General features: G+C 38.3%; 1 protein-coding gene across 4 annotated transcripts in view; it reads left to right on the top strand.

The window, feature by feature from the left end:
* The window catches only part of LOC126204418 (connector enhancer of kinase suppressor of ras 2), a 136,817-nt gene that overhangs the window by 65,317 nt on the left and 59,147 nt on the right, over positions 1 to 12,353 (top strand). For all 4 annotated transcript variants that reach the window (XM_049938804.1, XM_049938802.1, XM_049938801.1 and 1 more), the window contains exons 12-13: positions 623 to 803; positions 3,119 to 3,339. In XM_049938804.1, coding sequence (XP_049794761.1) covers positions 623 to 803; positions 3,119 to 3,339 — 402 coding nt within the window. The remainder of the gene's footprint in view (positions 1 to 622; positions 804 to 3,118; positions 3,340 to 12,353) is intronic.

Genomic DNA, 12,353 nt, shown 5'->3' with positions numbered 1-12,353 from the left:
TAGTCTTCCAGTGGAAATTATTTAGGCTGAACCGGAACTCCGCTGACAAACATTTCAGGTGTAATGTATAACTAACACTGCCGAGAAAGCAAGCCTGAGACAGAGCCAAGCAGTATTGAGTGTTAGTCTGAGGGTGAAGAGTAAAGTCAACATTTGTGTTGACGACATGAGTTACCATGAGTGAAAGGAACAGTTTTTGTTTTCTAAAGAAGACATCTACAACTACATACATACTCTGCAAGCCACCATATAACGACATAGCATTGAAATTTGCGCTGTTGTGCACTATTTTCAGTGCAGTACAGATGCAAAGCTAACTGCAACAAAAAACCAAATGAAATGCAATAACTCTGTAATGACCCACTGGAGACCATGATCCCTTACACCAAAATACTCAGAAGGTATCCCTGAACAATTGCTGAAAGTTTGTCAGCGGAGTTTCTGGTTCACCATGTATATCCAGTTCATGATCAAAATTTGTTTTCCTACATGCCCTGTTACATCTGAAGGTCAATAAAAACTGTTAAATCCACATGTCATTGAGTGTTAGGCACTACCATTATCCGATGAAAACAAGTAACTGTGTTTATGAAACAAAGATCTTAACATATTTCTTTTGCAGTTGTCTTTAGTGAAACAGAAGAAGAAGATCCACTGACACCGCTACCAATGGACCAGGACAGCAATCACTCCAGTCCCAAATCTCGAAGATTTGCTGCATGGCTTGGAGGATCCAGTCAGCCTGGATCACCGCAGAATGCCATTACAACTTCCTCAACTGGAGAAGACTCAGGAAAAATTAGGTATTGTATTTGTCACCTGGTACAATAACCGGTCAAAGATGGTGACTTCCCCATTGTTTTGATTGTTGTCACCTATCATACTCAAAAATTAAATCTTAAATGTTGTGGGTGCAAAACTCGTACTGACTGTTTAGTCGGATTGATTATCTTTGAAGACAAACTTCTCTGCTGTTGCTGGCACTTGTATTTCTTGGGAGCCATAGATCTGAGAGGTGTTGATAGCATCGTTGAAAATAGAGGAGTCGAAGTTCCTGGGACAGATGTATTACAATAATCTTTCTGGTCACATCGTAACCATGTGTAACAAATTTAGTAAATTGTGTGCACACACACACACACACACACACACACACACACACACACACACACACACACACACACACACACTCTTCTGGAGGTACATCGTACCAGACGTCTGTGCCCACATCACACAATACCTTTAAATTATAGGCCAGTGGTTTGTAGGCACAGATTTGGTACCCAGTTGTTTCCAGATGTGTTCCATTTGGCTCAGCTGTTTAAAATTGAGGAAGGATTGGTGGTCAATAATTACCTTCAGGAAACAAAATTTTTAGTACTTCTGATATACGCATATAAAAGTACATGAAACTGTCCCAGCTTGTAGAATTATAACAGCAGATGAGCTCCTCTCATTCTGGGATGTTTGTTTGACTTTCCCATGCTGGCCCTCCTTCCTCCACAAGGAAGAAACTTTTTATTTCTGAAAACTAGGATATATCTAAAAACAAAGATGATGTGACTTACCATACGAAAGCGCTGGCAGGTTGATAGACACACAAACAAACACAGTCATACACACAAAATTCTAGCTTTTGCAACCAACTGTTGCTTCATCAGGAAAGAGGGAAGGAGAGGGAAAGACGAAAGGATGTGGGTTTTAAGGGAGAGGGTAAGGAGTCATTCCAATCCCGGGAGCGGAAAGACTTACCTTAGGGGGGAAAAAAGGACAGGTATACACTCGCACACACACCCTTATCCAACCACACATACACAGACACAAGCTACCAATGGACCAGGACAGCAATCACTCCAGTCCCAAATCTCGAAGATTTGCTGCATGGCTTGGAGGATCCAGTCAGCCTGGCTTGTGTCTGTGTATGTGTGGTTGGATATGGGTGTATGTGCGAGTGTATACCTGTCCTTTTTTCCCCCTAAGGTAAGTCTTTCCACTCCCAGGATTGGAATGACTTCTTACCCTCTCCCTTAAAACCCACATCCTTTTGTCTTTCCCTCTCCTTCCCTCTTTCCTGATGAAGCAACAGTTGGCTGTGAAAGCTACAATTTTGTGTGTATGATTGTGTTTGTTTGTGTGTCTACCGACCTGCCAGCGCTTTCGTATGGTAAGTCACATCATCTTTGTTTTTAGATATATTTTTCCTGCGTGGAATGTTTCCCTCTATTATATTCATATCATTATAATGAAAACTAGGATAGTTTGATGTATCTTGAAGTGTGTGTATCAGTGCACTAAAAGTTTTGTTTCCTCAAAGGAAATACTGACCAGGAATTCTGTCTCAGTTTTTTATCTTTGTCAGATGATTTTTCCTCTTCGTGAAATTAATTATAATTTTTAATATAATAGAGGGAAACATTCCACGTGGGAAAAATATATCTAAAAACAAAGATGATGTGACTTACCAAATGAAAGTGCTGGCAGGTCGACAGACACACAAACATACACACAAAATTCAAGCTTTCGCAACAAACTGTTGCCTCATCAGGAAAGAGGGAAGGAGAGGGAAAGACGAAAGGATGTGGGTTTTAAGGGAGAGGGTAAGGAGTCATTCCAATCCCGGGAGCGGAAAGACTTACCTTAGGGGGGAAAAAGGACGGGTATACACTCGCGCGCGCGCACACACACACACACACACACACACACACACACATCCATCCATCCGCACATATACAGACACAAGCAGACATGTCTGCTGATGTCTGCTTGTGTCTGTATATGTGTGGATGGATATGTGTGTGTGTGCGCGCGAGTGTATACCCGTCCTTTTTTTTCCCCCAAGGTAAGTCTTTCCGCTCCCGGGATTGGAATGACTCCTTACCCTCTCCCTTAAAACCCACATCCTTTCGTCTTTCCCTCTCCTTCCCTCTTTCCTGATGAGGCAACAGTTTGTTGCGAAAGCTTGAATTTTTTGTGTATGTTTGTGTGTCTATCGACCTGCCAGCGCTTTCGTTTGGTAAGTCACATCATCTTTGTTTTTAGATATAATTATAATTTTTCATGTTTTAGTTGTATTTCTTGGTCAGTAGAACTTTGTTTTAATTTACATTCACTTTCTCAGTGTCGAATCAAGAAAATTTGGTTCACTGAAAAAAGCATCCAGCAATAAGATTGCCAGTACTGCTGCAAATGAATCATCACCAAATCCATCGTCTAGCCTTGATCGGAAATATCTTCGTTTTCTTGGAGCACCACCACAGCCTGTTCCAACAGCACGATTCAGAAGTTACCGACGTGTAGTTCCTGCAGCACCACAGCGGCGACCTGTCACTAGTCAAGCAGGTTAGTTGCATTTGCTTTAAGTGCAAACATTTTAGATTAGGCTGTTATGAATGTGAGCTGAAAAATACAAATTATTGTAACCTATAAGGTTTGATGGAGATTTGTGGCATCAGTTCTTGTCACAAAGGGGCCAAAATTGTCATCCCTGTGAACATTCAGGAATTGGCGAAATTTGAGATTGACACACACTACCGTTATGTCAGCCACTTAGTCAGCCAGACAGCCAATGAACAAATGAACTTCATCACATTGTCAGTTGTGATTGTATGACGTCCGCAGCTCGTGGTCGTGCGGTCGCGTTCCCGCGCCCGGGTTCGATTCCCGGCGGGGTCAGGGATTTTCTCTGCCTCGTGATGACTGGATGTTGTGTGATGTTCTTAGGTTAGTTAGGTTTAAGTAGTTCTAAGTTCTAGGGGACTGATGACGATAGATGTTAAGTCCCATAGTGCTCAGAGCCATTTGAACCATTTTTGATTGTATGACAACAATAACTACTGGTCATGTAATTGTACAACAGTTTTAATTTATTTTCGTGTACATACAGCTAGTTTCAGTGTATCTCATGTTATGACTGAAGTTATGAGTAATTGTGCTTCTTGTATAGGTATCCAATGAGGTAAGTAATTATAACTTTTTATTATGATTTGGTTATGTACAGAAGAAACGCAAAAATTTGTAGTCATTGTTAAAAATAATTTTTCCCTCTCTGTGTGACTCATTTTTATGTAAAAGAATTTAATTTGTGTGATTGTAAGTTGGATTTACTGACTCTGAAGTATGTGTAAGTGGCATAGTTACATTACTCACAAGCAAAGTACGAAAAGCAAGTGCAGAGTGATTTAAGTAGGAAGTACACAACCAAATCGATGGACAGACAAAGGCTTAAAACTCTGTCAGAGTACCATTAATCCAGAAAAAATCCGGATAAATGCAAGTGAGACTTGCACACCAAGAGTGCCATACAAACTTAATTTTGTATTGTTACATAATTATGTATATAGGTAGTTCATGTATCCCAGCAATTGAGAATCTCGATGATACTTGTCTGTTATCGATATTGGTTCTGGCAAGGTACCGGTGCTGGGAATTCCAAGACTTTCCAGAATATTTTAATTTCAAGTTTTAAGTGCATATTTTGTGTAATTTCACATCTGTTATGGTAATTTTTCATTTATTTAAGTTTTGGAGTTACATTAACATGCTGTGTTTATTAACTGTCAACTGCATTTATGTCACTTATTTTGATACTTGAAAACTTGCTCATCAAAATCTATAGTGTACTTCCTGATAACCTCAAATCATGAAATTTGGTAAGAATGAAGGTTTCCTAATACATACGAGTAAAGGAGAAAGTCCAAACATTGTTAATTAAGTCTCCAAGGGACCATAGACCTCAGGAAGTGATATATTTGATACGTCTACCCAATTGTAAGCATGAGAGGCACCACAGGACATTTTAATTTCCACTGTCCTGAATATGGTTTGATGGCATCCTTTACAAAGTATACACGTTTCAATTCCACAGAGTGAAATACAGTGACATGCGATAGGACAATGCTGTGTGAAGAGGTGTGGCACTGCACTTTGGCACACTTATGACCAAATAACATGTCTTACATTTCCTCGAACACACATGTTAAATGCATCAGACTCTTCAGAAAGATGTGCGCTACAAAATGAACATATTTTTGAAAATTCATCTTTTTTTTTCTTTTTTAATTTTTGACGCCCATAGCACGGAGAGCTGCATCAAACTAGTCTCTGGACTGAAGACCACAACAACAACAACAACATCTCAAACACTCGAGGGAGTGGCGGTGTATTGCCCCGATTCGGAAATATTGTAGATCCGGGGCTGATGCGCAGAGCAGTCTGAGTTATAGTGGGGAAGTGCGTCGTCTCCACGAGACCCGTGCTTACATTTAGTGTTTTTGCTGTTTCCTCTTCGTGTACTGCTCTCATGTCAAATGAAAATAAAACAGATTTCTGTGGCTGGGAGCTATCAAGTGAATTAAAATACATTCACACAATTACGGAGGGCTAAAATGTGTTGTTAGTTGCAGATTTTATTTTATTTCCACCTTTGACAGTCCATCATTAGTTGCCTTGCTGAAAAATGAAGTTCCTTTTTGTCGGTTTGCTAAAGAAATTTTCGTTTATTAATCTATTCCGCTGAGGCATACAATATACTTGAAATGAAGTTTTTAATTCCACACACTATTTGTTGCATTTCAAGTGCACATTTTCAACAACTATCACGTATGGCATTATGCCATAATAAAGAACCAAACATGAGATAACATAGTACTGGTACTCCAAGAAAATTTACATCCCGAAAACTACATTGAAAAGCTTAATATCAGGTCATGGCCTGCTTCACTGGGAATCTGGACTTATGAATGTGCACTTTAAATATACGCTTTAAATGTGCACATTTTAGTATGGGTCACGAAATTGCATTGCACTTGGAGTGTCCTCTGCCGACATTGTAGCTGTGCAAGCGCTGTGATGCCTGTCATCTGGCGCTCTCTGGCAACTGCAAAAACAAACCTATTTTTAACAGGTCACGGGAAAATATTGCAAATGGTGGTTTGAAAAGCGTTACTATAAAAGTAAATTTCCTTTTACTCAAGTTGAGCTATGTGCGAGAGTGTACGATGAATTTCTTAAATCACAGAACATTTGACTCTCATTTAAAAATCAACTCTTTGATGCCGAGCCATTTAGATGAATTTCGAGCCCAGAAGATCAGACATTTATGTCATTATTAAAAATTTTACTGACACATTTGTGTGATATATCTTAAACTGTAATACGCGCATACAGGACCAACATTATATGTGAAATCTTAGCTTCTCTTGCAGCGTATTAATCTTACAGACCAATATTATATGTGAAAGCTTTACTTTTCATGTAGCAACACTATTAGCTTTTTCTGTTTGTGTGTTCGCGCTACTTAACAGTGATGTTGCTATTGGCTGACTACGTCACATGTCCTAAGTTCTGAATACCCGCTGTCATCGGCTGGTGAGATCACATGACATGAGCTATGACTGGCTTACAAAGCACATCACAATCTCGATTTCATTGCTTCGGAAAGTAACATGCGGTGTTTGGTGGAATGCGGATTTATACTTCCGTAGTACGAAAATATGCAGCGTACATGGTGCAGCACATTAAAGATCTTTCCAAAACGTGCTTTTTTCCCTTGTGTTTCATTTTCTAAACCGCCGGGAAATTCTACGCCGTATATAAAGCCATAACCATTCAAAGGACTGATAAGTTATACAGTTCTGAGAGAAAATACACTGTCAGTTAACAGGGAAAAAGTATGTTTTCAACCGGGAGAAAGTGTATTTTTAATCAGAAAATCGGGGAATTTTTTTTCCTTGTCCGCATATACACTCTGACAAAGCTGCATATAGATCCCATGGTTCTTCCATACACACTTACTAACACATCTACTTTCTACACCTACATCTACATACATAATCCGCAATCCACCATACGGTGCGTGGTGGAGGGTACCTCATACTTTCTTCCCGCGACGAATTTTAAACCTGCACACACACAAACGTGTGATGCACAGTAGGTAGGATTTTACCATCCCACATTCATATCTAGAATATCGTGTGTTTGAGACGGTAGAAGGCTCAGTGGTTCTAGAATTTACACAGAAATTCTCAAATCACTACATATCTCCCCCCCCCCCCCACCCCAAGACCGAACACGAAATATTTTATACATATTCACATAATATCAATCATAATAACATTTCATATCTTAACAGTATACACTTCTTACATACGTTTATATACATATCTTTCCTTTGAGTAACAATTTCTGTCCTTTCTTGCACAATCTTTTGCTTATTTTTTCTCTGCTCTTTTCTTCTTTTACTTTCTTATTACAACATGAGCATTTATTTGTTGTTTTAGTCAGCTTTGTTAATATTTAGTAATTGTGAGGACTCTCTTTCTTTTATTTATTTATTAGTTTATTTATTTTTATTTATTTCCGCCACCCCCACCCCAATTGTAAATTTCGGGTGTTTAGGACACATGAGTAATCTTTTTCTCTATTCTTATCTTTAGTACTATCTTTTTCCTGGTATGTACTATTTTCATTGTTTGTAGCTTGGAGGAACTGTGGGTGAAGTTAAAGTGTTCTTTTGACACTCATTTACTTCCACGAAACATAATAATGCTAGTTGTTCATAGAATTTACACTTTCCAGAATAATTCCTATAAAATTTGTGTCTTTTGTCACGATACTGTCCCCTTCTCCTAGGATCAGCACCTATTCCTTGCTTGTGGGTTGACGTTATGGGAGCACTTGCTCTTTCCATTCTGGCGGCAGGTACGTCCCTTACAAAACATTTCTATTTTTTAGGCCACAGATCGTCCTATCTCCACGTTGGTACATCTGCCCTTTATACTTAGTGAATGCCTTGTACGCCCCCCTTATCTTTTCTGAGTAGGCCTCATGGTTCGTTACCCTAATATACATTTTTATGTATACCATAATTAAGTATCTTCTGGTAAAGCTATAAATATATTTTAAACTTAGCAGTCATTCTTTAATATATCATTTTCTCCCTAAGAGTCCTCCTCTACTTATCAACTTCTATACTTTCAATAGATATAACGCCCCACTATCCTTCAATTCGTCAGATTTTTTATTGCACTGACGTAGCTTAATGACCAACCTGACTAATTCTACTCCTACTTTAGTTTTCTTTGTTTGCTCACGCCTCTCTCTTATTTATCCATTACTCATTACTACTTTGTAGTTGTTTGTTATGTATGTGCACCTCTTCTTATGTGTATTCAATCTAGAACAATCATAACTCCCCATATATGTGCGCATAATTCCCTATGTACACACCTTTTCCCCTAGAGCACTGGTGGTTCTCACATCGTGACGGGCTTTGTCTTATATAATTTAATGTTTGTGTAGAAGTGTATGTATATTTGTGTATATTTGGATGTGTGTTCGTGTAGTCTGATTCTTTGGCCTTCTTATCTAAAGACAAGATGTAGGTTATTATTACCCACGGAAATAAGGAAGGACTGCAGTGATAGAAGTTTATGAATATGGAAAGAGGGAAAAGATAGACAGGTCCTCAAGATGAGAAATAAGAAAGGAAAAAATCGATATGGTTGCTAGGATTGAAGAAGAGAAAGAAGATAGCCCCAAAGACAGGAAACCCTTCCCACCCCCCTTCCCCAGAATCCCTACCACTCAGGTACTTGAGTGAGATGCCGGAGGAGGTTTGGTGTTAAATCGTCTCCTATAGAACGGCCTTGTCCCACCTTCACCCTTTGAGGTCCCCGAAGGAAATCAAAGCAACCCTATGGAAATGGCAAATGAAGAAGAATCAGGCTCACTTGTGAGGGTTGTTTGAAATGTGTGATGTGTGTTTTGTGTTAGCCATGATTTATCTGTTCTTGTAAATCAAGTTTTTAACTACAATTCCCACCCCTTTCAAAATTTATACAAGCCCTCCCATCTATATCACGTCTCATAAAAGGTATAAAATACTCTATACAAAATAGAAAACTATACACTTCGGTCTAACAATTGTTCAGTTAGTCACATCATATTATACTTTCCACAAACATAATACTCTATTAAATTTATTTCGTCTAGACATAACTTTCTTTCTTCTTCTTCTTCTTTTCAAGTTGTTCTCTATTTTATGTTCATATTCGGTTTTTTTAAGCATTAAGGTTATAGGATAATTTTAGATTTTAAAGGAATTCGGTACAGGAAAACTATTTTGGAAGAAACACAGGAAACAACTTGGGATCCGAGGGTTGGCACTCTGCCCATTAACTCAGAATGTTAATGTCCCTGGGGATATACAATTTTACATCCTTTACATTGTATTTCCCTTTTTCTAATCCGGTTGTGGGATCTACCAAAAATAACGTCTTAGGATGGACCACTGTTTGTACCCGGGATGGTCCCTTATATTTTTGAAAAAAGTTGAGTCTCTTTCCTCAGAGTCAAGCTGGGAAGATGTTGTTTTATAAGAACCAGGTCATCGACTTGGTACTGAGGTTCCACAGCCTTTTCATGGCAGTATGCACTACATAATTTCCCAATTTCCGTTATTACCCGTTCACATGCATTTGATGACAGGTTATAAATGGATATTAACACTTGTCGAATACTTTCCCACGCTAGGAATTCTCTAAATTCGTTGCCCACAAATTGTGGTCTGTTATCTGTAAGAAACCATTTTGGTTTACATACTTCTAGAAAGTATTGTTGTAAACAGTGTATAACTGTCTGCATATTTGCTCGCTTAATAGGATATAGTTTAGCATATTTTGACCAGCATTCTATGATAACCAAAATATATTATACTCCTCCTTTTCCTTGTGGAACTGGTCCAAAGAAATCTGCTGCTGTAAGGTCATGTAATGACTTGGGGATAATAGGATACATTCTGTACTTCGCGTGAGTATTACTCTCTGGCAAATTTCACGGGTTCCAATCAAAGATACTATTTTATGTCCTAGCTTCTTGAAATAATAAAATTTATCCATGTAAGATATGCATTTTTTGATTCCGAAGTGTCCAAACCCTGTGTGAACATACCATATAAGTTCGTTTTCCATTACCTTCGGAAGACATAAACACCAACGCTGTGATGTTACACTCTCTCCCCAAAACAAGTTATGATCTACAATTTTCCATTTTCCCAATTGATTAGGAGGTAACAAGTCCTGGATACACATAGAAAATATTTCTGTGAAATAAGGATTATGATGGATATTCTCTGTTATTCTTTGAACCATCTCTTTTACCCTGATGTTCGGATATTCTGATGCCATAAAATTAATGGCAAAAATAATTCCAGGTCCTTCCGTACGCTTAAAGTCTTCCATTCGTACGGGTAGCCTCAATAATTCATCAGTTACTATATTTTTGGAACCTTTTACGTATCATATTTTGATATTGTATTCCTGTAGGAAAAGTATCCAGCACATCAACCTACTGTGTTGTAATCAATTACTCATCAGAAAGGATAAAGCTTGCTGATCTGTATAAATATGGATTTCTGATCCCCATACTAGTGTTTGAAACTTTTGAATATTCCACACAGTCGCCAATAATTCTTTTTCGGTAGCTGTGTAATTTAGTTCTTGCTTAGTTAGGCTACGGCTAACAAAAGCTATGGTTCTGTTCTACGTTTCTCGAACCCCATTCTCTTTGGAAAAGCTTGGCAGCAATACCGTAATCAGATGCATGTGTCAAAATTTTAAACAGTTCGCCCATAACTGGATGATGTAATATGGGTGCCTCAACAAGCACTCTTTTAACATTTTCAAATCCATCATTTGCACCTTGAGCCTAAGTCCACAGTACTCCCTGTTTTAATAAACGTGAACTTCTCGGGTCATTTAACTACTCCCCTAGTACGTACCATCGATAGTATTCGGCCATACCTATAAATCCTTTTAATCGTCTTACATTTCTGGGGTGTGGACATTCTTTGATAGCTTTTATGCATTCAGGGTCTGGTCTGATTCCCTCTACCCCTACAATATGCCCTAAGAATTTAAGTTCTTGGCGCGCAAAAAAGGATTTTGTCAGCCTCACCGTAATACCTTTCTCTTTAAATTTTTTCAGAGTCTTGCACAAAGTTAGACAATGTTCCTCCCAAGTAGCTGATATTATTAGGATATCGTCTGCATATATTATCAAATCCTTCAGTAAGTCTTCCTAGTGCTTCATCTAACGCACGTATAAGTATGGACACAGAGTTATTAAGTCCAAATGGCAATACATTGAAATGATATGATTTTCCATCAAACAAAAAGGCTTTATACTTTTTGGATTCTTGATGTAATTTTATCTGCCAATATCTCACGGTCAAATCCATAGTGCTAAAGATTGTTGCCTTTTCAAATTTGTATACGCTAAACTCGGAATTTTCCACTGCCCCTGCTATTATAGGTTGTGGGTTATTAGTAGCTAAGCTTGGTTCTTCAAGCAATAACCATTCCCTTGTGGGTATTTTGTGCGTAAAGTTAACATACTTACATGGAATATAGCCTCCTAATGTATTTCCACAACCTGGGACCCGGCCCTGGGTCCGGGTCAAACATTTTCCTCATTACTACCAATTACGGGTTGGTTACCGTAACGAGGTACTACATTCCTATTTTGTGTTTGTTGGTGTTACTTGGTAAAAATTCTTGAGAAGTTACTGGATCTAAATTTGAATGTGGATGCTTCTTTTAATAGTTACTGTTACAACTTTTCTTATTGCACTGGTGTACTTCTGCTAAATTTGCCTAATGCCTTTTAAAATTATTCCAGCTATTCTTTTTATAGTTTGAACTTTCACTTTGGCGTAAAATTTCGTTGTGGTCCTTATTTATTGCATCAAGTGCATCAACAAAAGACAACAACTCTTCTACCATTTTCCAACCACTACATAAGATGTCTTTTCTCACATAGATGGGCAGTCGTCTAATTAAATACCTACCAATCCCTCTTCCTCCTCTGGCTTATCTGAATACTTTGCTCTTGTTAAATGCCAATCAATCGAAATATTTCCTCATAGGACGCCAAGTATTATTGTAATATTTTGAGTCCCATAGATCTGATATCAAGTTTTCTTGAGCACTGGCAGACCAGTATTTCTCTTTAAATTTCTTTTGAAAGTCCTCCCAAGAGGAAAAATTCTCAATATTTGCTGTGCCCCATTCTGAGGCTTCCACTAGGAGGTACCCCACAGCAAATTTGATCTTCTTAGAATCTTCCTAATTTTTTGGTAATGCTTTGTTAAACCTTTTTAAGAAATGGGTCGGATGTACTTCTCCGTCAAGCTTAAATTTAGGGAATTGTCTACATAATCCTGTATTAGCTCTCCATTGTAAATCAGTCACAGCTTCACTAGTTAATACAACACTAGGTGAAGATACACTTTCTTCTACTTTATCTTGGATAAGCTTGATCTCTTTCCACAGGTCGTCCATACCCTTCCTGGTATC

This window comes from Schistocerca nitens, chromosome 9 (assembly GCF_023898315.1).
Source record: "Schistocerca nitens isolate TAMUIC-IGC-003100 chromosome 9, iqSchNite1.1, whole genome shotgun sequence".
Classification (NCBI taxonomy): Eukaryota; Metazoa; Arthropoda; class Insecta; order Orthoptera; family Acrididae; genus Schistocerca; species Schistocerca nitens.
This window is presented reverse-complemented; position numbering and strand designations above follow the sequence as displayed.